General features: G+C 37.1%; 5 protein-coding genes across 12 annotated transcripts; 3 read left to right on the top strand and 2 right to left on the bottom strand.

The window, feature by feature from the left end:
* The first annotated feature begins 656 nt into the window (after positions 1-656).
* On the top strand, positions 657-4,887 carry LOC118060196 (uncharacterized membrane protein At1g16860). Of its 5 annotated transcripts, none has more exons than XM_073411697.1 (8): positions 706-723; positions 794-904; positions 1,020-1,220; positions 1,489-1,611; positions 2,225-3,119; positions 3,439-3,594; positions 3,962-4,173; positions 4,413-4,887. In XM_073411697.1, the coding sequence occupies exons 4-8, from the start codon at positions 1,577-1,579 to the stop codon at positions 4,603-4,605; spliced, it is 1,491 nt and encodes a 496-aa protein (XP_073267798.1). In that variant the 5' UTR covers positions 706-723; positions 794-904; positions 1,020-1,220; positions 1,489-1,576; the 3' UTR covers positions 4,606-4,887. The 5 variants fall into 5 exon arrangements, with proteins under 5 accessions (XP_073267797.1, XP_034929270.1, XP_034929267.1 ...); XM_073411698.1 differs by having other exon boundaries at positions 709-723; positions 794-911; XM_073411696.1 differs by having other exon boundaries at positions 657-911.
* Positions 4,888-5,561: 674 nt separating this feature from the next.
* Positions 5,562-10,113, top strand: LOC118060195 (uncharacterized). 2 transcript variants are annotated; one of them, XM_073411700.1, is made up of 9 exons: positions 5,562-6,005; positions 6,647-6,922; positions 7,053-7,155; positions 7,516-7,595; positions 7,682-7,759; positions 8,192-8,283; positions 8,748-8,859; positions 9,575-9,700; positions 9,790-10,113. In XM_073411700.1, exons 1-9 carry the CDS (start codon positions 5,751-5,753, stop codon positions 9,904-9,906), a joined length of 1,239 nt encoding a protein of 412 aa, XP_073267801.1. In that variant the 5' UTR covers positions 5,562-5,750; the 3' UTR covers positions 9,907-10,113. The 2 variants fall into 2 exon arrangements, with proteins under 2 accessions (XP_073267801.1, XP_034929266.1); XM_035073375.2 differs by having other exon boundaries at positions 5,566-6,005; positions 6,713-6,922.
* Positions 10,114-10,295: 182 nt separating this feature from the next.
* On the top strand, positions 10,296-14,505 carry LOC118060194 (F-box/kelch-repeat protein At1g51550). Its single transcript, XM_035073374.2, has 2 exons — positions 10,296-12,119; positions 13,306-14,505. The coding sequence occupies exons 1-2, from the start codon at positions 11,681-11,683 to the stop codon at positions 14,289-14,291; spliced, it is 1,425 nt and encodes a 474-aa protein (XP_034929265.1). The 5' UTR covers positions 10,296-11,680; the 3' UTR covers positions 14,292-14,505.
* A 692-nt stretch (positions 14,506-15,197) lies between these two features.
* Positions 15,198-19,499, bottom strand: LOC118060193 (kelch repeat-containing protein At3g27220). The gene is made up of 7 exons (XM_035073373.2): positions 18,992-19,499; positions 18,526-18,693; positions 18,189-18,418; positions 17,712-17,882; positions 17,395-17,500; positions 16,719-16,925; positions 15,198-15,637 (listed from the first exon to the last, which is right to left on the bottom strand). The coding sequence occupies exons 1-7, from the start codon at positions 19,211-19,213 to the stop codon at positions 15,467-15,469; spliced, it is 1,275 nt and encodes a 424-aa protein (XP_034929264.1). The 5' UTR covers positions 19,214-19,499; the 3' UTR covers positions 15,198-15,466.
* Positions 19,500-20,671: 1,172 nt separating this feature from the next.
* LOC118060192 (uncharacterized membrane protein At1g16860) lies at positions 20,672-26,542 on the bottom strand. Of its 3 annotated transcripts, none has more exons than XM_073411699.1 (6): positions 26,181-26,542; positions 25,586-25,751; positions 23,877-24,850; positions 23,008-23,163; positions 22,297-22,508; positions 20,672-21,371 (listed from the first exon to the last, which is right to left on the bottom strand). In XM_073411699.1, exons 3-6 carry the CDS (start codon positions 24,771-24,773, stop codon positions 21,179-21,181), a joined length of 1,458 nt encoding a protein of 485 aa, XP_073267800.1. In that variant the 5' UTR covers positions 24,774-24,850; positions 25,586-25,751; positions 26,181-26,542; the 3' UTR covers positions 20,672-21,178. The 3 variants fall into 3 exon arrangements, with proteins under 3 accessions (XP_073267800.1, XP_034929262.1, XP_034929260.1); XM_035073371.2 differs by lacking the exon at positions 25,586-25,751 and having other exon boundaries at positions 26,181-26,244; positions 26,313-26,542; XM_035073369.2 differs by lacking the exon at positions 25,586-25,751.
* Between the last annotated feature and the right edge of the window lie 1,445 nt (positions 26,543-27,987).

The raw sequence follows: 27,987 nt of genomic DNA, 5'->3' as shown, positions 1-27,987 counted from the left end.
AATAATAAAAAAAACATGTCTCTTGTCTCGCTCTAAGAAATCCATCATTAATATATGAAAATAAAGATTAATTACAAATCTTAATAATTTAAAGATAATATTTGATTATTATCTCAAGATAGAAAAAAACATGAACAAAGATAGAAAAAACATGTTTGGTATCTCACTCTAGAATTGTTAAAAAAAGAAAAAAATTTAATATATTTATGATTCTTATTTGATTATTGTTACAAAATAAAAAAAGATATAGAGAATAAATATAGAAAGAAGATATCTCTTGTGTCACTCAAGATAGAAAAAAACATGAACAAAGATAGAAAAAACATGTTCGGTATCTCACTCTAGAATTGTTAAAAAAAACAATTTTTTTAAATATATTTATGATTCTTATTTGATTATTGTTACAAAATAAAAAAGATATAGAGAATAAATATGGAAAGAAGATATCTCTTGTGTCACTCTAAAAAAACCATCTATAAGATATGAAAGTGGAGGTTAATTAGAAATTTTAATGATTCCCGGGTAATATTTCCTGTCTCACTCCAAAACTATTTTAAAAAAAATATTTATTTTATATATTTGAATTGTTATTCTAAAACCAAAGCAACCTTGATGTATTATTAGGACAACAATTTGAAAGTATAGCTAGGACAGCCAATCGCGATCTTGATGCACACAGAGGAGGACAACAACTTAACTTTCCCCTCTCCGAAGTCCTTAGAGGTAACCGTATTTTTGCCCATCAACAACATGATCAATACAATAATCCCCATTGCTAAACAACATTAAACAGGGACAGCCGCTCTACTTACCCTTCAAGTTTCTACTCCCCCAGAGAGAGAGGGAGGGAGGGAGACTTGAGAATAAAGGAAAAGAAAGTAAACAAGAAAGACAAGGAAAGAAGGTGAGAGGTTTGTTTTCAGCTACTAATACTAATAATTAATAATAAAAAATTCATTTTTACTCCATTCTCTCTCATAATTTGGTGGGTTTTTTTTTCCCGTCTTCTTCTTCTGCAGGTAGAGACCACCCACCAGTTGTTGCTGATCCTTCAGGAGAGAGGAAGAGAGAAAAAACAGAGATTTCTAGAAAGATGATGACTTGTACTGAGATGGGATCTCAGTCAGTGCTGCTTGTATAGCTACAGCCACTGCTACTACTAGTGACTGCAACAGCTGTTTTTCTTTGAAATCCTCCACGCTCCCATTTTCTTCCCTCAGGTATTTACCATAACACTACTGTCTTTTTTCTTACCATTTTGCCGTTTCCCTTTACTGCTTTTCTCAGACCGTGTTGAGTTCTTCAAGATTGATACTTTTGTTCTGTGTCTTTTGCCCTCCTTGGCTGGTTGGAGATGTTGAAATGAGTATTTCTTATTGTTTCCATGAAGTGGATAACTTTAGATTTATACTAATTGTCTGAAACTGTTTGGAGGAATTATTAAGAAAGATTAACAATTTGAGTGTTTTTACCCGTTTGTGAATCCAGGGTTGACTTGTTGTATAGGATTGAAGCTCATTTCATACATGTTTTGAGCATCGAGATTCTGCAATGTGGACATGTAGGATAGAGTATCATGTTTTACTGCTTTTATCCCCCTTTAAGATCCGGGTATTCTTCTTGTTATCATTGCTTGTACTATTTTCAGCCGAACAAGAAACGATGTTTTGGAATTTTCACGAGGGTATGGAAAGAAATGGAACAAGACCAAGATTTCATGAGCTACGCCATCAAACCAAATAACCGTGTAGGAGAGTGCATTCTAAGTTTGTTGTTATTTGGAACCTTTTGCTGATGAGCTTAACAGTATTGCACGCTGTAAAATTGATGAACATACCAGTTAATATTTGATTTATAAATCGCAATAGGAGTACAATTTCCATGCCTATTGGAGAATCATATACAATACATGATTTTTCTCATGCATCTTTTATTGTCCTGGAAATGCACTCAGGAACAGATTCATACCTAGCATGGGTTGCAAGGAATTTGGTCTTGTTGCATCGTCACTTTTTTTTTTCACTTACCAGTGCAAAAACTTAAAATTAAATTCTTATCTCATTGCAAACAAGGTTTTAAGTTTATGCTGGTTGTGATGCTTGTTTTGGTGGTTGATAAAGAACTAAGGGCTTTGTTGTTATTATTTTTTGAATTTCAGTGGGACATTGAGAATCAGACCAGCAATTTTCTAGCTCATCTTGTGATTTATTGGGTTTTATTACAGAAGCTTCATGGGTTCCAGATACCCATCTCACCGACTTGGCAATGGCCTTGTCGTATCCGGTCGACTTGAGCAGCCAAAAGAAAAGGCTCCAACAATGAGCTCATCTGCCATGCCTTATACAGGTGGGGATATTAAGAAATCAGGAGAGCTGGGGAAAATGTTTATCCCTACTGAAGGCTCTAAGTCTAGGAAATCTGGGCCAATAACCGGGCCTCCTTCAAGGACTGGATCTTTTGCAGGGGCTGCTTCACATTCAGGGTCAATGGTGTCAAATGCTGCTCCTCGTGCTGGCTATACTACATCGGGTCCTCTACCCTCCGGAGGCTTGCCTGGTTCAGCTTCACTAAAGAAATCGAGTTCTGGACCACTAAATAAACATGGGGAACCCATAAAGAAGTCCTCTGGCCCTCAATCTGGTGGAGTAACGCGACAAAATTCCGGATCTATTCCATCAGCCCTGCCAGCAACCGGTCTCATAACATCTGGACCTATTTCTTCAGGACCATTAAATTCTTCCGGTGCTCCTCGGAAAGTATCTGGTCCCTTGGAATCCACAGGTTCAATGAAATTAAACAGCTCCTCCATTAGTAACAACCCAGCTGTGACTACTTTAAGTCAGGATGATGACTATTCTGTGAGGAGGAACTTCCCAAAAACAGTAGTATGGTTGGTGATACTGATTTTTGTGATGGGATTGCTTGCTGGTGGGTTTATTCTTGGAGCTGTTCACAACGCCATCCTCCTTGTTGTTGTTGCGGTTCTTTTTGTCGTAGTTGCTGCATTAGTTGTTTGGAACATGTGTCGGGGAAGTAGATCTATCATAGAGTTCATTGGCCATTATCCTGATACTGATCTCAGAACTGCAAAAAATGGACAATATGTGAAAGTTTCTGGGGTATGTACTGGATGCTTTCATTGTTCATTTTATTATGTGGATGTGTGTTCGATATCTTTATGCTACTTTTGCATTCAATGTAGATTGAGATCTACATTCTTGCCAGTTCCCACTGATTGCCCTGAGTCTTCTTTCTCCCTCCTCTACTCCTGAAGTCAACAATCCTTTAATTGTCGTTCATTGTCCTTTCTAATAATTGTGTCTTTAAGGCATGCATGGTATTTCTCAAGTGGAAATCAATCATATTTGAATTGTTTTTTTGTATTCTCATTCATACTTTGAAATTGATAAGAATTTTTCTGTCTTGTAATCGGTGAAGGTGGTTACCTGTGGCAATGTCCCTTTGGAGTCTTCATTCCAAAGAATTCCTAGATGTGTCTATACCTCTACAAGATTATATGAGTATCGCGCATGGGGTTCAAAACCAGCCAACCCTAATCACCGCCATTTTACATGGGGACTGAGATCATCAGAGGTGAGAAGATGGCTTTGTGTTTTTGTTTGGCTGTGCTGCTTTTTTTTTTCCTTGGAAATTTTGAATAAGCCTCTTTACAGCATTTAGCATTGAAGAGACTATTCCCTCAAACAAGTAAAGATTTTCACACAAACTCTAGCTTCCTGCAAGCTGGCTACACTGTTCTTATGCAAACATCTGGATGTGTGCCCCTTTGAAACTGTCATTCCTCTCACTAACCAAAGCCCCCTTCCTTTGTCCTCGTTCACCACATTCCCTTTTCTTTTTAAAAAATTTGCAACGATCAATGGATGCCTTCATTTGGAGCAAGTGGCCTTACCTTTTATCTCGAAGTTTTATATACATTTTTTGTTTATTTGTTTTGCAGACGCATGTTGTTGATTTCTACATCTCTGATTTCCAATCTGGTTTAAGAGCATTGATCAAAACTGGCAGTGGCACGAGGGTAGCCCCTTTTGTTGATGATTCCTTTGTTGTTGATATTAACCCTGGAAATAAAGACCTGTCTCCAGAGTTTGTCAGGTGGCTGGGAAAGAGAAATCTTTCGAGTGATGAGCGTCTAATGAGATTGAAAGAAGGGTAAGGGTCTCTTCTTTAATAATTAGATCACCAAAGTGTTTTATCCCACTACATACCCATAGGTGGGAGAGCTTGAACCAGAAAGCTTTTTAGATGTTTATCGTAGCAATTTTTTATATGCCATATCATAGTAACGCATCCATCAAGATTTTTATTAGTTGAGAATCTATAGCCATCAAAATGTTTTTAGGTATTTTAGAAATATTGATTTGATGAAACTGCAACCATGGCTATTGCAGTTATATCAAAGAGGGCAGCACTGTTAGCGTGATGGGAATTGTTCAGAGAAATGAAAATGTGCTTATGATAGTCCCGCCTCCGGAGCCATTGGCAACTGGATGGCAATGGCCCAGATGCATCTTTCCAGCTAGCCTTGACGGTATTGTTTTGAGACATGAAGATACATCAGATGTTGATGTGATACCTGTATAGTTAGCACCTAGCAGTGTCCAGACCAAAAACTTCTCTACTTATCTACATATTACCACGTTTCCTCTATTAATACCAAGTTAGTCATGCAATGTTGCTGCTTTTTGTAGTTCCCAGGTACTGATGGTCGAAGATGCGATTGTGCTTTTAGTTTTCTTCGTTAATTTGCCATCTCAACTATGCTGTATAGATTTCTGAGATTTCTTTTCCAATTCTTTAAGAACATTAGCTTTCATAAAGCAATGTATAGAATCCTGGATATTCACCATGGTTGTTTCTTCAAAATACGGGGCTCATCGCAAGCAAGCTTCTTGGTTATTAAAACTTGTACCGTTACTTTTAAACATGAAAAATCTCAAAATATCACCTGCATTGTATTGCTCCAAGTTGAGTGCTTTTTTTCAAAGAACATTGGAAAGAATATATAAAATGCATCCAAATAAAATAATAGTTGAACACAAGACTTGGAATTCTCCAAATGCTGAAAATGGAAACTAGTTGGGCTTCACTTTTTCTGTCAAAATTTCAGATGCTAAAAAGGAAAGAAAGAAAAGTGATAGCAATTACCAAGGACTGCAATTTTTTTTCCTTCTTCAATGGGAGTCCAGCAGATTTTAAATCATATTTAAAAGAGCTATCACAGGCATGGTCCCTAGGTTAAACTTGTTTTTTTAGCGAATTATTAAGTAAATAAACTAGGAGCTTGTTTCCGTGTGCGGCCAATCAAGTTGTTGGCTTCACCCTCACTCGAAACATCGAAAAAAAAATTGATTATAATTGGTCAATTATATATATTTTTTTAATAATATCTAAACCTAAATTAAAGAGTTTTACAATTAGATAAAAACTATTAGAATAAAATAAAGAAAAGAGCCATTGCATACCCAATTACCACAAAAGATATAATCTTTATTAAGAAAAAAGGAAGGATTTTTAGATATTCTCCTTTATTAACCTTCACGCTAATAAAGTAACAACACAAAGAAGTATCATAAGGAAAATCTCACGCCTAGCCTCCTGCAGTATACCTTATTGGGTCATCTTTTGTTCACAACATCTCCTGTGTCTGTCACCTTTTCTCTCTTTCTTTTCCTCGCCTTCTCTTCTCTGTCTTAAAACCCTTCCTTTTTCAGTCTTTCCGTGTTTCAATGGAATCTCTTTCAAGAACAGTCTTTATGACTAACTCAGAGACATACCCAATTCTCAATAACATCCCTTCTTCTTCATTCAAATTACACAACACTAAGCCAACCGGGTCTCTCAAATTTGCCGAAACTCCCCACTCCTCTTCCCTTCGTCTTCAAGCTTTAGCACGTGATGTTTCAGGCGATGCTGACGATCAGGGGCCGTTTACTAATAATGGGTTTGGCTTTTTTTCCGATGACATTCTTTCCTTGCCTCAGGTAGTTTTTCCTTTGCACTCAGAGACAAAGTGCTTTATTCCTTGTTTATATGAATCTTTTGTGTATTTTGGCTTTGATTTAATAGTTTTTGCAGGGTTAAATGAAATAGTTAATGTTGAATTTTATGTTAGAGAGTTTGATGATTTCTATCCTCCAAGTGGATTTGGAAAGCTAGGATTTTTACTCTTGAGATTGAAAAGAAATTAGCTTAAGAAAAGCTTGAATTTTTCGAAGATGTTGTGGAACAGAGAACAACTTTGCTCTTCACCTTGAGGTTTGTGATATGTTGAGATGATATTTGGTGGTAAGGAAGTTGTGGAAATTGAGTTGAAGAGCTGCTAAGGCCAGTTTGAGCTTGAAAATTTCTCAATTTCTTATACTACTAACTAGGAATACGCAATCCTGTCAAATATAGTTTTTGTTTTGTTGTTTTAATGTTGTAATTGTTCTAATCATTCATTGATCATAATAAGTTGTTAAAGGCTGTTAGGGAATCTGGGGGATGAAACCAATGGTCAGTTTCTCCAATTAATGTAGATAACAATGAGATAACATGGATTTTGGGATGTCTGTTTTCTTTGTCAGAGCTGTGTTCGCATGCCTATATGATGTTTTGGAACCTTTTCTTTTCTATGAGTTAGACAATAACTGGATGTATCAAATGGCTACTTCGGCTAAGTAGTGATGGCTTATCTTGTGTTATGAAGGATAACATAGAGCAAAGTGAAAGTAGTGAAAAGGATGCAGAGAACATATTGAAGGTGGAAACACCTCTGATTGTACCACATGGAAGCGGAACTGGTGGGGGAACCAGAGCTGGGCTTTTTAGAACACCAATTTCTGGTGGAGTGCAGAGTGCTACATCGGCTCATGGCTTACCTCGACCAGCCTTGGCAGTCCGCAATTTGATGGAGCAGGTAATGGCCATTCTTTCATTTCTTCAGAACCTAGTCATTGCCTGGAATTGTCTAATTTTATGTCTTTGATATAATGGTTCTGAACTTATGTTCATTCTTAGTTCTGAACTTGTGTTTCTTTGTAATTCAGGCTAGATTTGCTCATCTATGCACTGTAATGTCTCGAATGCACCATCGACGAGAAGGATATCCATTTGGTTCCTTGGTGGATTTTGCACCAGATCCAATGGGGCGTAAGTCAAATTTTCATATTTGATTGATACATATAGTTTTTTGTTTTTGTTTGTTTCTTAAGATAAAGCGGTATAAGGTTATATGATATAATGCAATTCAACTTGCAATATGAATTATACATATAAATATTTCTTCCTGATTACCTATAAATGGTATAGTTAGTTTGGCTAAAAAGATCTAACACATTTTAAGAATCCTATTAAAGTGTTTTTTTATCGAATTGGGCTAGAATTTGATCCAACACTCTTGATTCTGGACAATCATTTGAACATTGAAGAACGATCTTCCTAATGTGCAGTGTGCACAGATGTTTGCATATGATTTGACTCATTTAATCATTTTGTTTTCTCAATCTGTAGATCCTATTTTTTCATTTTCACCATTGGCCATCCACACAAGGAATTTGCTAGTTGACCCCAGATGCACACTTGTTGTGCAGGTTAGCACTTGCTCTTTAACTCTAGAAATATCTTGGGTGGTTTTTGTTCTCCATTTATGAACTTTATTGACAGTTAGGTTTCATAGATTCCTGGGTGGAGTGGCTTATCAAATGCAAGGGTAACAATCTTTGGAGATGTTTTTCCTCTCCCAGAACACCAACAGGTAATTCCCCCCTGCTCTCTCTCTCTCTGCTGTTTATAAAGTATGGCTTTGCTATATGCCCTTGAAGGGTAGGTTTCTTGATTTCCTTTCTTTCAAGATGCACAACGCGAGGGTACATGCAGCATGATCAGTTTTCAGTTTTAGTGGTGTCTATATGGATCTCTTTTGACATTAACGTTAGTTTCTATTGAGTGTTGCATTCTTCTGGTATTCCTACCGTCGCCTTTATACTGTTTAATATTGGAGACTACTCTTTGTTGGAACCTAACTGTCAACGGGTTGTTTTGTTGAGACAAGCAGAATTTTCTCTAAAGAATCAGCACTAATTTTTGTCAGAAATATGCATCTGCTCTTCACTTTTGTTTTGGTGTTTCTGCTCTAGAGTATCTTTTTTTCTCTTTGTTGAGTATAATATCTGTTCATGTTTGCCAGGAATGGGCTCATAAGCAGTACATTGCAAAACATCAACAAGGGCCTACCCAGCAATGGGGGAATTTCTACTATTTCAGGTTGCAAAACATAAGGTTTGTATCCAGCATATTGTTGTTTAGTTAGATGTCCTTTAAGCTTTTAGCTGCTTAGATTAGCTGCGCTAAATTTTAACTATAAAATTAGTTCCAAATTCTACTTTTCTGGAGCCCTTCTTGTTAGATTTAACATGGGCAGCAAACCATTGTGGTGTTTTGCATGCTCATTAGTTTTGTGGCCTGGGAGCACAGCAACTATAAAGAAGTTGAATATTGGTGTGCTCTGTTTTTGAGACATTTTTTTGAATGAGCAAGGACCTAAAATTTAACAAAGGATTTAACTTCACAAAACTTGTGAATGAATTGGCATTCTAATATACTAAATACATCTTTTAAACATGTCAGTAAATTTGTTGCTAGTGGTGCATAATTAGCTTGGAGTCCACGAGCTTATGTTCCAAGCTCATTTTTATTGCTAAAGATGAAAAGTCAGATGTCTAAAGATCTCACTTTTTTGCCAGTGACATATATTTTATTGGAGGCTTTGGCACTGTTGCTTGGGTTGATGTCAAGGAATATGAGGCGCTTCAGCCTGATAAGATTGCAGTTGATGGAGGGGAGCAAAATCTCAAGGTGATCTTGAAAACCCTTGGTAATTTCAATAGAGAAGATGTGCGCATATGTATGGAAGTTGTCACTGATTCTGTTGTTGTGTTTCTAGATTCTATATATATATATATATATATATCTTTCTTTTGGGTGTTATCCAATCAAGGGTGCTATATTGTTAATACTGATTAGTTTGATTTTCTGCATTATGTTAAGGAGACAGGCTGATGGTATCATTCTACTTTTGTGTTTCATCTGAGAATATTCATTCTGATATAAGCTTAATACCTCATGACATTTAGTCCAATGTATTACATTTACAGCTGTTAATGTTTCAGAAAGAAGGGAATGGTGAAACAGGAAAATCATGCTTTTAGGTGTAAATAGGCAAATGTTGAACACGATATTTGAGGGTTACAAATGAATCCAGTCAAGTTTGAATGTGTCAAAAATTAGCTCGGCACTTCATGATTGTTGCCTTTTGTTTTGGTGAGTGTTTGTAACTATTGTTAACTTGGTGGTCTTTTAACTTTCCACTTTCTCGGATCTCATGCGCCCCATGGCATGGTAATAATTCTTCTTTTAACAAAAAGTCATACAACACAGTCACATGAACTTCTATGACTGTGAGTCTATAGGGGGTCTAGTGCTAATCTTCTTGCATTTTTCTCTATGATGATAATATGTGCCAGCATGTACTTTGTGGGCTTCATTGTATTGGGATTTGCATTTGCTACAGGAACTAAATGCAATTTTCTCAAAACTGCTTAAAGAGCTCTTATCCTCTGACACGGAGGTAGATGATGCTGCCTTCATATCAATAGACAGTAAAGGAACTGATATTCGGGTCCGTCAAGGGGCTCAGGTAATCCTTTCATCCAACAGCATTTTCAAGCCTGTATTTGGTGATGTGTTTATGCTGGTGATTATAGAGAATGTTCTATTCTTTTGTAGTTCAACATACAGAGGCTATCATTTGAAGATGGGCATGCTGTTGAAACTCTAGAGGAAGCCAAGGCTGCTCTTTGGAAACTAATAGATAAAGGCCAAGTGCACAGTTTGCAGAAATAAAAATTGGGCTACTTATTGTGCAATCTTTCTTTCTTTTTTCTTTCCTTTCTTTTTGATTGAGCGTGAAGCAAGGTAACCACATGAAACCGAGTTTGTGTCCTTCTTCACATCTAAATAACCCCATCAGTTCCCCCCCCTGTTTTCCCCTTTAATCTTCATGTAACCTAAAAACTCTTAGGACATGTTATAGATGGACTACTATTTATACACAGGATCTATCTAGATAATGCTGAAGATTTTGGTAGCAAGCACACTTCCTTGCAAATGCTTGATTTGTATTGCTTGTCATTGATATTCAAAACTCATGTACGACACAAGCCCTACTAAATGACAAATTTAACCATCAATTTAGCTTCCCAGAACATGCATGGCTGTCTTTACTGGCCTTGAAAAATAGGTGTGGTCCTACATTTTCTGTTTGAGTTGAGAAAATGTGTTGTAAAATGCTTTCAACATTTTGTGATCAAACTGAAAGGTGTAAAGGTGATATTGCTATTCAAGATGGAATCTCATGATAATTGCATGCAACTAGGTTTAGTCTTACCTCAACCAAGTTCCAAAAATGTTATAATCCTAGGCATTGTTTCGTCCCTGTTAAGAAAATTACAAAAAAGCATGAAGGAAGACATATCTAATCAACAATTTGGCATGGACCAAATGGGCTAGTAGGATATTTGTTGTTGGATGTTTCGTTCATGGGTTTTGCCCACCAATAAAAGTGATACAAGTGTTTCATTTGGTGTTTTTGTGATGTTAATTGTGTATCCAACGGTTTCAATCATGACACGTGGAACCCTAATGTCTCACATACTCTTCAATGGGCCATTCTATCAATCAATATATGGTAATGTATTCTGCGCAATAAAACGGCTTTATGTGGAATAAAATTTGATGGAACAATTATCGGACTTGGACAGAGGACCTAATTGAAACATTTGGGACTCGATTGATAAAAGTCTTGCTTCGAGACTCAATTGAGAAGTATGAAATACATCAGGGCTTGGTTTTCCCTAAAAACTAAAGGTAAAATACAAGTTCAAATCTTGGAAGTCTATCCAGTTTCTCTATAAGCACTATCTTTCTGTGTTTTAAAGGGCAAAATCACTCAGAAACAAGGAGATAATTTCTCACACATCTTCAGTTGACAACTTTTCTCCACAAGGGCTATCTTTCAGAGTTCAATTGTACAACAAAAAAATAGAAGAGTTGACTGAAAAAGAACCCAAAAATCTGGTGTATAACTGCATATTGACACTGAGAAAAGGATCTTCAGCACTTGGACCCTGCACCATCATGCAAAATGTCTCCCAACTTTGAACTTCTCTATGTTCATTTGAAATCAAAGGATATCCCACTTTCCACATTGACCCCTTCTGGCTCACTGTAAATTCAGGGGGGGGGGGAGAAAGGGTAAAAGATGAAACAAACAGACGAAGGTCTCTGCTTGCCATTTGGCTTCCTTGTCTTCAAATGACATAGCAAGGAACACTAGAGAGTGTAGGTAGCAGACAAAAGATATGGCCTCTCCTCATCTATCCTTCTATGTACAATCTCTCCCTTTCCATCTCTTTTCAACTCTTAGAATTTACCTTTCTTCCATGTTTGCCTTATCACCATTTCTTTCTTTCACATGACATGAGCAACAAAATAAAACCAGACCATTTCAGAAGTGTGTTTTGTTTCTCCCTACCCTCTACCCAACACAATCCCACGTAGCTCCATAGCCTTACATCTTAGAAGTCATAGGTGAGTGCTATCTTACAAAACAACAAGAATGACTACTTTCTTCATGGCTGAGACAAGCACTAGTACTACTAGCAGCAACATTGGATCGTCGTCGCCAATTGTTAAGCTAGCTCAAGACCATCTCTTCACAATCCTGCTTCTGCTTCCTATAGATTCACTCATCTCCTTTGCCAGGACTTGCAAAAGGTTCAGGTCCTTAACAGGTTCTGATACACTGTGGGAGTCCATATGCAGGAGGGAGTGGGGGTCCACATCAGTGGATGCCCTCAAGTCTTCTATCAATACCAAAAACAATCAGCAGTTGCCATGGATGAGGCTATACAAGCAGGTGTCTCAGCTTGACTCAGTTTCTTGCCATAAACTGTCCGACCAAGATAGCGAATTGATGCTCCCAACTCCCAGGGCTTCTCACTGTCTTAACTTTGTATCTGATTGCCTGGTCTTGTTTGGTGGTGGCTGTGAAGGAGGTTAGTCTATCTTTTCTTTGATTAGTTGTTTTGATTCATAAACCGTATGTTCTTTGATTTGAATAGTAGTTTCTTTGTCTTCTTTTTTTAATCATTCTGTGTCTTAAATGTGCCCATGTGTGTATGTGATGCTTCACTGTTTGATTTGCTGGTTAAGGATGCCAAAGGAATGTTTATATTGGTTCATGTCAGATCCTTAGTTTTTCCTTTCAGTTGTTTAGTGTTCCTGATTCAACTAACCACGGATTAGGGTTTCCATGGCTTGAGAATCTTCTTGCTTCGTGGTCATGGCTTCAATGTATTAGTAAGTTTGAAATTGAGCATAAGTTGTGTGAGTTGAGGTAGGTGGGTATGAGATGGCGACAGTTAAATCATGCATCTTAAATTTCTGGTTGGCAACAGTTCAATCTATTCCTCTACATTATCAAATAGTAGCATTTGTTTTTTTCAAATTTAAGTATATTTGTCTGTGCCACATTATAGCCTACAGCAGGCTCCTCTGCTTAATTTGGCATCAAGATCTTAACATTTAAGATACTGTAAAACGATAATATGTTTAGTTCCTTGGTGGCTTGCTGCAAATGCAATTGCCCCACCTCTTGTAGAGTGCCCTCCTTGAAGTTTAGCAACTCGGATACTGTATTGCAGCAATCATATTCTGATTCCATAATGTTTTGTTGCTGCTACTTTTCCAGTGGGACTATTAAGAGCATGCCTCATCCCAGTAATAGAACTAGCAATCAGAAGCATAAACTTTCAGTAGAACATCTTTATTTCCATGAGAAGAGTCCTGATGTAGGACAATTAGCATCATCTTTGAACTTAAAGTACTTGCAACCAGGTGTAGATTTCAGAGGCAAATCCATCTGAGCATCCGTTTTCGCCTTCTGCGCAGTGAAATGAAAAACAAAACCCATCAATGCCTCTTTGTTGATATCATGCAGGATTTATTAGCCGCTTGAGCTATAATTATATAGTGGAAGGATGATTGAATCATTTTCAGCATGCCCCATGGGAAATTATACCAGTGAAAATGGACAATAATTGAACAATCACCACTGATAAGAAGGGCCGGCATTCTCTCCATTGTTCTGAAGCAGTTCTGCATTTAGTTTTTTACCTGTTTATGTCAAAGTGGTTTGGCGTATAAGCATTTCTTGTTTTGCTATGTTGGTCTTCTCCTCAGGGCGAGATCTCGATGATACATGGGTGGCATACATAGGTAATGATTTTCAAAGGATGCTGAAGTGGCAGAAAGTTAATTCAGGAATTCCAAACGGGAGATTTGGGCATACATGCATCGTCATTGGCGATTATCTGGTGCTCTTTGGAGGAATTAATGATCGTGGGATGCGTCAAAATGATACATGGGTGGGGAAAGTAGTGCTCAGTGAGAACCTTGGTATAACATTGTCATGGAGGCTGCTTGATGTGAGATCCATAGCACCACCACCCCGTGGGGCTCATGCTGCTTGCTGCATTGATAAAAGTACAATGGTCATCCATGGAGGGATTGGATTGTGCGGCCTTAGAATGGGAGACACTTGGATTCTAGAACTTTCAGAAAATTTCTGTTCTGGAACATGGAGGGAGCTGGTGACTCATCCATCACCTCCTGCTCGTTCAGGACACACATTAACATGCATCGAAGGAACAGGAATTGTTTTATTTGGAGGAAGAGGTTCGGGGTATGATGCACTGCATGATGTCTGGCTCTTGCAAGTGTCTGAGGATGAACTCAAGTGGAAACAGATTCTCTATAATTTGCAAGACATACCTGCAGGAGTCTCCCTCCCACGAGTCGGCCACTCAGCCACACTGATTTTGGGAGGTCGGCTGCTAATCTATGGAGGTGAAGATTCACAGCGGCGCAGGAAGGACGATTTTTGGGTATTAGATGTTAGTAAGATCCCATCACATAAAGCGCAGTCTCCATTAAACTCAAGGGGATTGCAGGCAAATAATATGTGGAGAATGCTCAAGGCAAAGGGTTATAAACCCTACCGCAGATCATTCCATCGAGCCTGTGCGGATCATTCAGGGTGTCGCTTGTACGTTTTTGGTGGAATGGTGGATGGCTTACTTCAGCCTGCCGAAGCATATGGGTTGAGGTTTGATGGGGAGCTCTTTCTGGTCAAATTGGAGCTGGAAACAGAAATGGTAAGGTGCTAAGTTACCATAACAACGGTATTTTCAGAATGATCCCTCACTATGCTTAGTCCTATACATGATAGCCTCTCACGTAGCTCCATTATTATTTGCTTTGTACATGTTTCATGAAGAAATATGAATAATGCTAGACAATGTCTGTATTTTAGACAAATCTTAAGGACCACGAAAATGATCCAAGTAAAGTCACTGCCTTGGGACTGATTGTTTCAGGCCATACCACCTGGCGGCTGAAAAGAGCCTCTTTAAGTTTCTTTAGAAAGAAATCCCATGTTCTGCTGACAAACTAGAGCTGTAAACCTGCAAGCTATCAAAGAACAGGTCTAGGGTTATATTTGATATGATTTTTATAAATTGAATATTTTTTTTAACCAAAAAAGTAATAAATATTTTTGGTTACTTAAATCAAAAGCTTGTTACAAAATTAAGCCAAATCTTGATTTAATTAAAAGTTGAGATTTTTAAATTTTAACTTAAACTTGTACTACATTTATTCTTTAAAAAACCATTTTAAATCATCTTTACTAAATACATTTCTAACTTAAAGTCGTCATAACTTATTTTTATCACAAGTTATTTATGAAAAAAAACTTTTAAATTATAATTTAAAGTCAAGAATTATAGTTCAAAAATCATGTTAAATGAATTCTTAAACCAGTACCTCCCCATACACCATGCCAAGTCTTCATCACTTGTGCTAACTGCTAACCCTCGTGATATATCTTAATCATCAACGCTTTACTTGGATCACCAAACAACCTTGCTTCACTCTCACATCTCCAAAGACTCGCATTTACGACAGTTGAAAAGAGCAAGGTGCACGATCATCAAATGCTTGCATTCACGAAAATTTTCAAGCCAAAGGTGGGATTGACAAGTTCATGGCAATTTCTATGGAGAATAACAACAGAACAGAATTGTAGGGAGCATACATTTTTATTGTTTTTCCAGGATATAAAATCTAATATGCACTTTCCATGTTACAGTAAAGTATAGTCTCAAGGTGATACAGCACATTGGGAAGAATTGATACTCCCCTCACTCCTTTACTTACACTAGGGAACAAAAAAAATGTTGACTAAAACAAAACACAAAAAAATGGGGTAAAAGAATGGTACAGATAAATATTTGACTTGATGAGAATGGCTATCCTAGCAAAGAAGAAACAGATATCTCGGTCATGAGTTCATTCTCAGTTTGGTTCTCCACATATCTGCAATGACTTTTTTTGGTGCTGGATCATCTGGTCCTCTATCTCGCTGTCCTGATGTGAAGTACAACCATCCATTCCAGAACCCAACCAGAGTAGTTTTGACACGATATGGAAGTTTTCCGATTACTGACCATGTCTGCAGACATGTATGAATTACAAAAATTATATAATACCATCCATTGTAACAGAAATTGATCTTCTGTGGAGAAAAAAGAAAAGAGGGGACAGTTTTAATGCAACAAAAAAAAGAGAGTGAAACTAGTGATTCACTATCGTATACTATTGTGGCTGCACTGGTAAGACTCGAGCTTGTCAGGTTCTGGAACAGGCATTAACATCAAATCTGGCAAACTTCTAATGGAGTTTTGGGAGACATAAGCACATGGCGTGGTAGATTGCCACACAACTGAAGGTGAAATTGATCAGGTTCTTATCACTTCTAGGTTTTGGTGTTCACCTGAACCAATACTAATTCATTCCTATTCTTGGTCAAGAAAGCTTGATAGGCCAGTCAGGTTCAGGTAACAGTGGCCAGAATAATGAAACAAGGGGAGAAATCTCTCACTTCCTTCTGAGGTCACAAGAATAACGGAAAAACCACAACCACTATGACAATACTTTTGAGGTATTCTGAAAATCTTCAGCTGTCTGAACAAATTCACTTCCAAGCATAGTACTATGCTATGATTAACCAAACCAATCTCTACATTTTAACTATAAATTAAATCTAAAGTTTCTTGACTGTCAGCTCACAAAAATCTCAACTAATTATTGGACTATTCTTGTACAAAGTCTTCCACAAGGGAAAAGGGATAGAGCATAAGATTTAAGAAATATAAAATGCATACCTTGGTCTTAACAGGTCATCAAATCTTTCGAGAATTTCAATCCAATGTTTTTAAAAAAATTGGCAGATGAAAGCAACTAGACAGCAGTAAGCCAATAACCTTCCAATGGCAGCAACCAGACAAGAAATGCCCGTGTGCATCTTTGTGTGTATGTACAAGCATTTTATACGTGATATATAGAGATATGTAAGATAACGTACAAAACCCATCCCAGATTATGCCTAGGGCTGTGTGTGCAAATTGCAGTTGATGTGATGTGTAGAAATATGTAGGGTTATGTAAATTATGTTTGGGAGCACATAAAATAACGAGAACCGTGCCTTTATGCCAAACTAGTTTGGAAGCACATAAGAAACATAAAATTCATACCAGTGTGTCTAAGTTGAACTGGAAAACTTCACCAACCAGGACCATCTTTTTAGTTGTAGGGTGTTTTTCTGTGGTGCCTCCAGCAATAACAATGGAATTATTAACAATCGCCCAAGCAAATTCAATATGAGAATCAGGCTTCGGCATAGGAGGTAAGGGTTTCCACTTCATCTCATCATCCAGCATGTGGACCTCATCATATACTATCTGAAGCAACAAAAATGAGCCAAGACCATTAAATAAAAGCAGAGGGAAAGAGAGAAGGGGAAGTGAAGACAAATTTCTCCAAGTTACAACATAACTGTGGTACTTTTTCTGTGATAAATAGACCTTATAAGTTATTTAAAAAATCTAAACATTAGGTCTCGGGGTTAGTTATTAAAATAAAGGAGATCAAGCGTAGTTGAAACACACTTGTAAAGCTTTACAATACAGGATAGTTATCAAATCAAAGATAAACAGTATCATGTTTTTATTTTCTGTTTCATACTATATTTGATTTCATGTAAAAATGACAGAATAATGATGTTTGACTCTCTTATTTTCTTATCAAATGCAACCCAAAAACCTCAAAAAAGCTCTAGGGGGCCACTTAAAGCTTGGGTAGAAAATGTTGATGCAGTCTATAAAAGCTGTCAAATAGGATTATCAATAAAAATAATATTAATCGGTATACCTCATTCCTACGAGAGCATTTGAAAATAGGCGATCCAGGCTTGGCCATAAAATCACCTTCCTGACCACCAATAATGAGCAGTTGATCACTAACCACGACACAAGCACTGCATAAACACACAAAATTATAACATGTAGAAGTTTCAATCATGAGCTATTTCCCCTATGGTCATTTCATTGTGACCATTTGGTTTGGCAACAACACTATCAATGATAAAATGTTTTATTTGTGAAACTGTAATAGCCTATTGAGAATTCATTTCAAATCAAACTAGATAGCTAAATGATGAAATAATAAGACTAGGATTGGCCACAAACCGATGAGGTCCTCCACGAGGAATGGGTATTTCAGGCCTCCATTCCTTTTCCAATGCTTTCCCATCCTTTACAGCAAGACTCCAATGCTCTAATGCTGGAGTGTGCCGATTTTCCTTGCTGCCACCCATCACATGGAGTCTACCTCTCCAAAGTTGAGTTGCTGGTGCATATCTGAGTGTTATTAAATTAAAGTTCAATTCTCTTTATCAAAGTGCAGAATAAAAAAATACAGAGCATGAACTAAATTTGGCTTCAAAGTTCAAATATTTAAACAGCACAATGCCAACACTGACACATAGCATTTCAATTCAGAATATGAACCACAGAGATAAGGCAGATGACTATGCAAACAGCACAAGGCAATCAGTTTCTCAAAGCAAAATTAAAAAACAATCAAATACTGCTGTTGCAAAACCAGCTGATGTTCTTGTATCCTATTTTAAGTTCATTTTAAACTATTTTGACACAGGCACATACCTAGGAACTGGTAAAGGTGGCAAGTCCTGCCATTGCTTTGTCTTGGTATCTAGCACAAAATTACGAGCTGTAGGTCCTCTGCATTGTGGGCCATATTGTCCAGTGACAACATATATGTATCTCCCATCTGTGACCATTCCCAAATGTGAATGAGCCATTTCTTTAGGCATATCAAATCTCCGTCCCCATGTATTATCCGTAAAATTGTAAATATCAACATGTGAATGCACCTGTTAATCCCAAGAGATTGGCACTTAAAAAAATTAGCGAAACACATACACATAAAGTCAAACCATAGAGAATAAAAATAGTACAAGAGCTAGAAAAGGTTTCTCACAAGATCAATCGTTCCATATCCAGCAAAAACGTATAGAAGATCCTTAATCTGTATCGCAGCCCCATCTAGACGAGGCACAGGTGCACTAGCCATTTTCTCCCATTTCAGTTCTGGTGCAGGCAAATCAGCAAATGTAGCCGATAAGGATCGATCATGGACACCATCTGCCTACACACATTTATAAACAAACAAACAACTATTCGTAATTCTTTCCTAAACATCCGAAATTTCACTATAAACACAAAGTAAATGGAGATTACTTAAATGGGTTACATTATAAATCTAAATTGAACCAAAAAGCTTGTAGCTTTATCAGCTTCCACCTATAAATAACAACAGCAATAAACAACAAAGCATTCAACTTTTTCCCACATTACTCTCATAAACACAAAACTAAGCTCCAAAACTGCAAAAAAAACTTAAATGGGAAGTGCTAAAAGTGTAAATAAAGCAAAAAAGATTGTACCTTTATTTTTGGGGGTTTAGTGTCAACATGATGCGGTTCTTGTTTTGGAATAATTACATTGGATTGAGAATTATCAGCAGGAACCCAATTGGATAAATAAGAAGAAGTAGCGAAATGTGGAGAAGAAGCCCACAGATAATCAGCAATCAGGCCAAACCCTAATAAAACCACACAAAGTATCACCAGTTTTGTTGATTTTTGCTTCCCTGATGACCTTACCATCGCCCTCTGTATATTTATATGTGCACATACATATAGTTCTAGTGGATAATAAGCTTAACGGAGAAGGTGAAGAGGGAAATTATGGGTGTAGAGATTGTATGGAGATCTTTCTCAAGACAGCAGAGATCTTGAGAGACAAGGACAGATTCGGATAGGTATCCGAATGTCGGTTCCTTTTTATATTTGGTTTTTTAAGTGAGAGTGCAAGGAAGGAAGAAAAGAAAATTAAAAAGGGAAAACTACAATTATGTCTTCTATCTTTTGTGATGGTTTCAATTAGGCTCCTCTCACACCTGTTACCCTCAACAATATATCAACATCATGCTAATGCTCTTGGTCTTATTGTTTGTAATGATGCTGAAATGGATAAGCACGAGGGCTTATTCCTTCCAAAAGCAACTTTAATAAAGGAGCTACGAAGAGAAGGGGCAGAGAAAATGCGGGAAGCCTCGTTCTTGGAAGCTGAGGTCCCTCAACATGGAAGTTGGTGACTCCCAAGGTAGATTTGACCAAGAGAAGATGAATTCAGAGTATGAACAATGCGAGGGATCTGGAGGAGAACCCTGACATGAGGTTCAATACACCACTCTATCATGAGAGAGACTATCAGCCTTCAGAGATAGCTTCTATGGCTACTTATGGGGAAGATGCGTTCTATTCCACTAGAAGAGTTGCTTGCTGATCTTGGTTTGAGTGACCAGGAAGATGAAGATGACATGAGAAAAATCAGACATTGGAAATCATGTACATGCTCAACAATAATTTTTGAAATTTTATTTATAAAAAAATTACTGCATTTCGGTGGAGCAATCAAGACATCTATAGAATGCAGTAAAAAAACCTCAGAAGCCTTCCCCGGTTGCAGGGAATAGGCCTGCCCTCAACTCTTTCAAGCACTGGCATGGTTACACTCCCTTAACGTGCTTTTTAACTTGTAGAAGTGCTTGTTGGTCTTCATAGCCAAAAACAAGAGTGTTGAAAGAAGATTACAGGGAAACCTCAACTTAATTTGGTCCCAAATGTTTCAGACAGTTCTCAACTAGGTCCATCTGTCATTGTTCATTAACTTTTTTGGTCAAATTTTCTTCAAAATGATGCTGTTTCATTGCATGTGCAAATTATAAAGGAAAACATTAGCAAAAAATTGATGAAAGGATTCGGTTTAGAACCGTGGAAAGCATGTTCAGCCTAATTGATAAAATTGGGACACAATTGAGAATGAGTACATAGATTGAGGAGCAAATTGAGGTTTCTCTAAGTTTATATTACAGCTTGAATTACACATGGTTACAAGAAATGACTGATCCAGTCCAAGACTTAAGTTGCCGTTCAATCCAAGTTTTTGTTTTTTAAAAAAAAAAATCTAAAACCAAGGCAAAGTTGTTAAAATAGATCTAGGTTTTTTTCCCCAACATAACTTGAGTTTAGCCCCAAATCAACAATTCATCTCAAATCAAGAATAAAAAAACACTGAAAATAATCATTTCAATGTACTTTTTAAAAAACATCATGTATTATACATGCAAATTATCCAAGACTAGGATTTGTAAACACTGAACTGCTCGAAAAAAGTGTCATCAACAAGCTCCATTGATATGATTCACGACAAAGTAATCTCTGCTTTGAGACGACATACTGATATCTCACAACATTTTTCTTTCTATTTTACATAATCTCAATCCCCCCGAACATGTAAAATTCTCTGCAATATCATAGCCACCCCCCCATATCACAACCTTCAAGCCCTAGGTTAAAAAAATGAAAAATAAAATAAAAGATGGCACCAAACACTTAAACTATACACCAGGTGAATTTGAAGAAGAAGAAGAATACACTGCCTGCCTATATCTCCATCACCAGTAATCATCAGTGCCAGCACCATATCACTTCCACCACTATCGATATAGATATTTATATAGGGAAAAAGAAAAAGGGAATAGCAAAGCGAGCCTACAGCACATGACATTACACAGGTATGACATCATTCTTTGAAGTGTCTTCGCATCTCAAAACAATACCCTCGAGGCTAGCCGGAAAGATGCATTTGGTCCACTGGCACCCACTCGTGATAGGCTCAGGGGGAGGGACAATCATAAGTACATTTTCATTCCTTTGAACAACTCCCATAACACTAACTGTGCTTCCTTCTTTGATATACCTACACATAAAGCATTTGCAGTTATTCTAAGTTTGCGTGCAACTCATCAAAGGCGTTAGAGATAGCAACTAATATTATAACAGAAAATAATGCTAGAATATGTGATCTTCTGGGGACAAGAAAATTACCGATCCAACAAATAAACCTGTTCAACTTGCCAAGAAAAAACATGGACCAGAAGGCAATTTTATGGACCTATTATAAACAGGTTCAGCTAATCCAACTCAACCACCACGACACAATAAGACTGTACCCAACTGACCACTCCGGAAAAAAAGAAGAAAAGGAAGGCCTGATTGTTGTTAACCAACGAAGTCACAAATACAGAAAGAAAAAACCTCATATTTCATTGTTTATTGTTGCGATTTTATACCAATTGAGTTTTACACCACTAATCGATAATCTTCTCTTCGCTGAATATTAAGACCTGAATGATACAGAATATAAATGTCTTGAATCACTTCTGGTCCAGGCATTTGCTTTTATACACATGAAATAGCTATCATCTACGATTGAGGGTAAAACAATAACTACGATTTTTGGACTGTAAAGCCCTATTATGTACTTTTATACATAACTGCTCAAGGGTATAATGTACCTTATAAGTTATAATAATCAGCTCCCCTCCCCTCTTCTAACCAAACAAAAGATCATTTAACTCCCACTCCCCTCCTTATAAATCCAAGCAAGTGAGAGTACTGCCTTCCTTCGCCTCTCAGATTGCATTTCTCTCTTCCCCTCCTAATTAAACAAGCAGTCTAAGAAGAAAACATATTCTTAAATGCGACTAGGTGTGTCCCAGAAGATCATTATTACAAAGGTAAAGGGGAAAAACAAAAAACAGACAGTTTTGTACTGGCACATAAATTTGCGTAGACCAAAAGCTATGATGAAAGCAACATTATCAACAAAAGAAAGCATTTACCCTTCTTTCATTCGCATTTTACGATCATCGCTTGAAAGATTTCTTTCTCCCAACCATTTGATGAACTCTGGAGACAACTCTTCAGTACCCGGGTTGACATCAATGACGAGGGAGTCATCAACATAAGGAGTCACCCTTGCTCCGTAGCCAGTTTTAACCAATGCTCTCAATCCAGATTGAAAATCAGAAATGTAGAAGTCAACAGCACGCCTCTGTCAAATAGGTTTTACAGAACTTCCATTAAGAAATGAAAAAACGCAAAACCCAATAATTATTTATAATCAGTGGGCACATTATTCTGTTGACAATGACATGAATGGGCACCTTTCATTAACTTGGCATTTATAACAAGCAGTCCAAGGAACCAAAATAAAACAAAGAAAACAACTGGACATAAATAGCAGAAAAGATGTTATTGACAACAATGAGAGGGTAAGACATTGCCCAGAAAATTGAAAACTATAGATAGTATTCATGGTAACTAGCTCCCCAAGTAGAGACAATATGTAGCAATCACCAATTCATCTATACACATGAGGCGATGCATTTAAGATATTTCCCAGGTCTTCATGAAATTTAAAATGACAAAAGTATCTCTTTCCAGTAAATACTGATTGTTGACAAAATTCTCCCAGAAACCTAATATATGCAAAATACTTGCAAACACTATAATCCATTGAAATTTATCTAATCAACATTTCAATCACTCACTTCTAATGATCTGAGTCCCCAACTGAAACGACGATGAGTTGGGTTGGCTGCTTTTGAATCCCATCCTCTATACTCATACAAACTTGTGGAGGTATATACACATCTAGGAATTCTTTGGAAGGATGACTCCAGGGGCACGTTACCACAGGTGACCACCTTCAAAAATTCAATATAGCAGTTTATATGAATTACTAGAGCTTAAACAAGTGAAATCAATGACTAAAACAGCACAAACAGTGCCTTCAATGTATTGGAAGACATGCATTGTAAGGAAATCACATCCCTATCAATTAAAAACAGCAGATCCGTTTATAAGATGTATTAACCCTCATCTGCCCAATCCTTCCAGAACAATATCTTTCTTCCAGTATGGATTCATGACAATTTATAAGATGTAGGTATACAAGATCTAGCATGCACCGTGGTACACAGATCCATAGCTTATAAACCAATGCAAACGTGGCTGAGCAGTTAATGATACACTGCTAGTGATTATACAATATGAGTGCACGCATGAGTGCACACACAAACACAGATGCTGGAAGTTCAGCTTTGAATAAAGCTAAAACAGAATTTGGTGAGTTATATTTTCACTTCCAATTACTGCCCGCTGCCATTTTATTTATCTAATTTTGGTTCTGAATTTATTTTGAAGGAAGATTCTCTTTCGTTTTCAAATCCTATTCATAGAACTAACACAGTCTCTTCATTACATTTTGAATACATTAGTGATAATTAATGGTATGTTGAAAACTGCATTACAACTTACAAACAAGTACAATGAGGAAAAAACCCTAGTTAAAATAAATTCACCAAGACAGTGACAAACTTGACATGCAGAAATAAATTTTAGAAAAGAAAATATATACCCCAGAGATCTTCACAAATTGCCCATTTTTGGCATTTCGTAGCTCAGCATCTGGGTAACGAGCAATGTAAGCCATGATAGCTTTTCTCCCAAAACAGGTATTCCATATGAACAATGAAGTAACAGCACCAAAAAGAACCACAACAACAATTAAGAGAATGGCATTATGGACTGCTGCAAGGATAAAACCACCAGCAATGAAACCCATTAAAAAAAGTAGAATCAATGACCACAAGATTAGCTTTGGGAAGGTCTTTCTGAAGGAAAAGTCATCATCTTGGCTAAGAACAGTCACGGCCTGGTTATGAATAATAGCTGAGCCTGGAATTTTCATTGAACCCATAGATTCTAAGGGACCAGATACCTTCCGAGGTGCCCCAGATGAATTCAAAGGGCCTGAAGATATAGGACCAGATGTAATCAGACCAGTAGTAGGAAGAACAGGTGGAATGGGACCAGAGTTTTGGCGGCCAGAAGGTGTCACTCCACCTGACTGAGGGCCAGATAACTTCTTTACTGGCTCTCCATGTTTATTTAGGGGTCCAGAATTTGATTTTTTTAATGAAGCTGAACCAGTTCCTCCAGAAGACATGGCACCTGATGTAGTATAAGCAGCCCGAGCAGCTGCATTAGGCATAATTGGTCCTGAATGTGAAGCGGCACCTCCAAATGATCCAGTCCTTGAAGGAGCGCCAGTTATGGGTCCAGATTTCCTAGACTTTGAGCCATCCACAGGAATATCAAACATTTTCCCCAACTCTCCGGACTTTTTAATATCACCACCAGTATATGGCATGGCCACTGAGCTCATTGTTGGAGCCCTTTCCTTAGGCTGTTCTGGCCGGCCTGATACATAAAGGCCATTGCTGAGTTGATGAGATGGGAACCGAGAACCCATCTAGCTACTTCAGGATACCACAGGAGGTTCCGTGCAACAAATGCTACTGTGTAGAGTGATCAACGGTCAAAGCCCTCCTGAGAAGAAAAAACATGTTAGCATTTAGATGAATTCTTTGGAAATAAACAAATATTGGAGCATTCTTCAGGGCTATTAATAACCAATGAAATAAAGATTTAATTGACAAAACCAATGTAGCATGATAAAGAGCACCAATTAAATGTCCAACAAATGAAGGCCAATTGGTTCACCTATCTCAAGTAAAGGTACTAAATATGACAGATCCAAAAGGACCAAAACACCATGAAAGTTGCCCAAAATCAAATCACCAAAAAGTATCACGAGAGCCCATGAAAACTATCCAAATTTTCAATAAACTCAGTAAATCGCAAACATGCTGCCATTTTCAAGCTCTTGAGGATCCGCCTTGAGCATTAAACTCAGTAAACCAAAAGGGAATACCTCATCAGAACCCCCCCCCCCAAAAAAAAAAAAAAAGAGAGAGAAAAAGAGAAAAAAAAAATTCTTAAGACTGAGGTCCTAATATGCTTCCAAGTTCACCACTCAAACAGCATTCTCGTATCTTAACATCATGGAAGATCTAAAGAAGCTCAAAATAATGAAAAAGGCACAATTGTAAATTTTCTATATATATATATATATATATATGTATTATTTTCTTAGCAGAGATTTATGAATCAAAACACATAGAAAGTCTAATCGTAAACCTTTCTAACATTTTACGTATAGAACCAAAATCCATCATCCAAATCACGGAATTAAGTGTTACAAAATCAGTATTTTAAGCATACCCAAGATTAAAGATAAGATCAAGAATTCTGAAACAAGGAACCCAATGCATAACGTTTAACAGCTGAGGTCAAAGTCCTGTATTCTTCTGTTTGCAGCAGTTTTTTCAACCAATGCAAGCACATAGCAAACTAAAATTCCTTGTAACCCAAAAGCGAGATACCTAACCTTCCATCCCAAGTAAGAAAAGCACAAAACACCCAAGGAATTAGAACACACGGGCCAAATCTAAGAAATAAAGCATTCCAATACTGCCATTCTGAGAAAAAAGCACCAAAACTATAGAGATCTAAACATACAAATAGAGATTTGAAAAGGTTAGGGCTTAACTTAGAGTGAGACTTCACTATGTATAAACAAAATAATGGCAAATCTAGGAGTCAACACAAACAAAGAGCAAAATAGGAAAAAAAAAAAAAAAAAAAGCATCCTGCATACTTAAAATATCAAAATCAATCAAATGAATTAACTTTATAGCTCAAATCAAGAAAACAGACTAAGAAAAGACTCAACCTTTTTCTGGTGTTTTGAGAAAACTGAGAGAGGGAGGGGAAGGCTAAAGGGGAAAAAGAAAACATTTTTCTCTCTAACTCGTACCTGAACAGACAGCGGACAGAGTTGTTGTTGAAATCTGGAGAAATTCAGGAGAAGACGACAACAACTGCAACAACATGGACGAATTAAAAGACAAAAAACAATTGAAATAGTACTCCTAGTACTAACCAATACCTGTCTCTCTATCTCTCTCTCTAAAAAGTGACTTCTCTCTCAAAATGTATCCCACTAAACTACTCAATGAGTTTGTGCCCCCCCTCTCTCCCTCTCTCTAAAAAGTAAAGGGGCCTCTCACTCTCTGTTTCTCTCTCTAAAAATCTCTCCTTTTCTTTCCTTTTGTGCGTGTGAGAGTGTCACTTGAGAGAGACGCAAGGCCCGCAAACACTTGGTGAGTTGTCTCGTCCGGCGACAGCCTACAAAAAACCTCTTCATAGGAAAAAATATTGTTATTAATATTATTTTAAAGCTAAATATTTTTTTACACTGCCATTGATGTTAAACAAGAATATACTAATCCCAGATAAAAATTTAGGTAATTAAACAATAATAAAACTACGAGTACTAGTTTCGTAGCTAAAACAAACAAAACCCGCATACTTTTCTCCCGTTGAGGGGTCATGGAAGTGACCAGATAGGATCCGGATGATGAGTGAAGTCTTAAAGTTAACCTTTAAAAATAATTTTCAAAAAAACAACGAAACGGTGTTCAACCTTGTCCTAAAACACAAAACCCATGTATTAATTTACGACCATTATGGGATGCCCAGGCAATTGATACATGCATAAGGACGCACGAAGCATCAACAAAGAAAATCCCCACAAGATTTTTGGGAGATTAATGGTTTTATTAATCATTTTGTGTAATCAGTATAATGTAAGCCCGTTGGTCCACACAATTGTCATGTCCTAGTAGAAGAATCAACAGCTACTGCGGCCCCTGCTTCCTCGGGTGGAACTCCAGGTTGAGGAGTTCCTTGGAATGCTACCAAGATATTATTATTTTTGGTTTCATATTCAAGAGTATAATAAGTTAATTTATAATCTTTAACACTAGCCTGGAATCCAATACTTATTTTAGTCTCTGTTTGTGATGACATAAGCTCCTCCCTACAACTTATAAATTAAGAATTCTCACATCAACAAGGTCTACTCAATAAGAATTAGGAGTTAATGAAACCTTTAACAGGAAATTTTTACAAAATTATCAACCAATATAATATTATCAACTAATCAGAATTTCATTATTAGACCATGGTATTTGATTCAACAAATACATTATTATTTTATACTCTTTTATGTATATGGGGCAACCCAAGTTTTTTAGATTTTTAATTCTTATTTTTTTTAATCAAAATATCTAAATAATAAGAAATCTCCGAGTTCACGGAATGAAAAAATAAATTTTTTTTAAAAAAAGTTACAAATGGTAGGTTTAAACAAAGAAAATCAAGCAGCTCCAGCCGGACGGCACCACAGATATCCAACGGGTTAGTTACTTGTGGTGGCGTTGGTAAACAAGCAAGCACATATTATATATACAGGGTGGGTGGGTGGTTGTCTCTCATGACAAATCACAAACATGACTTCAATGTGTAGTGTTTTGCTTTCTGTTTTCATGAACAAAGCTCAAGTTGTTAAATGGAAAGTGACAAAATATGATGATATAATTAAGTTTTCTTAGAATAGAAGTTTACCTTCCTTAAGATTGCCTTCTCGGCCGGTCGTAATCACCACATTTTGGCGATAATGTTAACGACCTCTTCCTTTTCAAACTCTTGTCTACTAAAATCTTTGATGTTTTGATAACAACTTGTGTCTCCATCCACAAAACACTTCTTTTGCTTTCTTA

Source organism: Populus alba, chromosome 10 (genome assembly GCF_005239225.2).
Source record: "Populus alba chromosome 10, ASM523922v2, whole genome shotgun sequence".
Classification (NCBI taxonomy): domain Eukaryota; kingdom Viridiplantae; phylum Streptophyta; class Magnoliopsida; order Malpighiales; family Salicaceae; genus Populus; species Populus alba.
The sequence above is the reverse complement of the archived record's forward strand: the minus strand, read 5'-3'. Positions and strand labels throughout refer to the sequence as shown.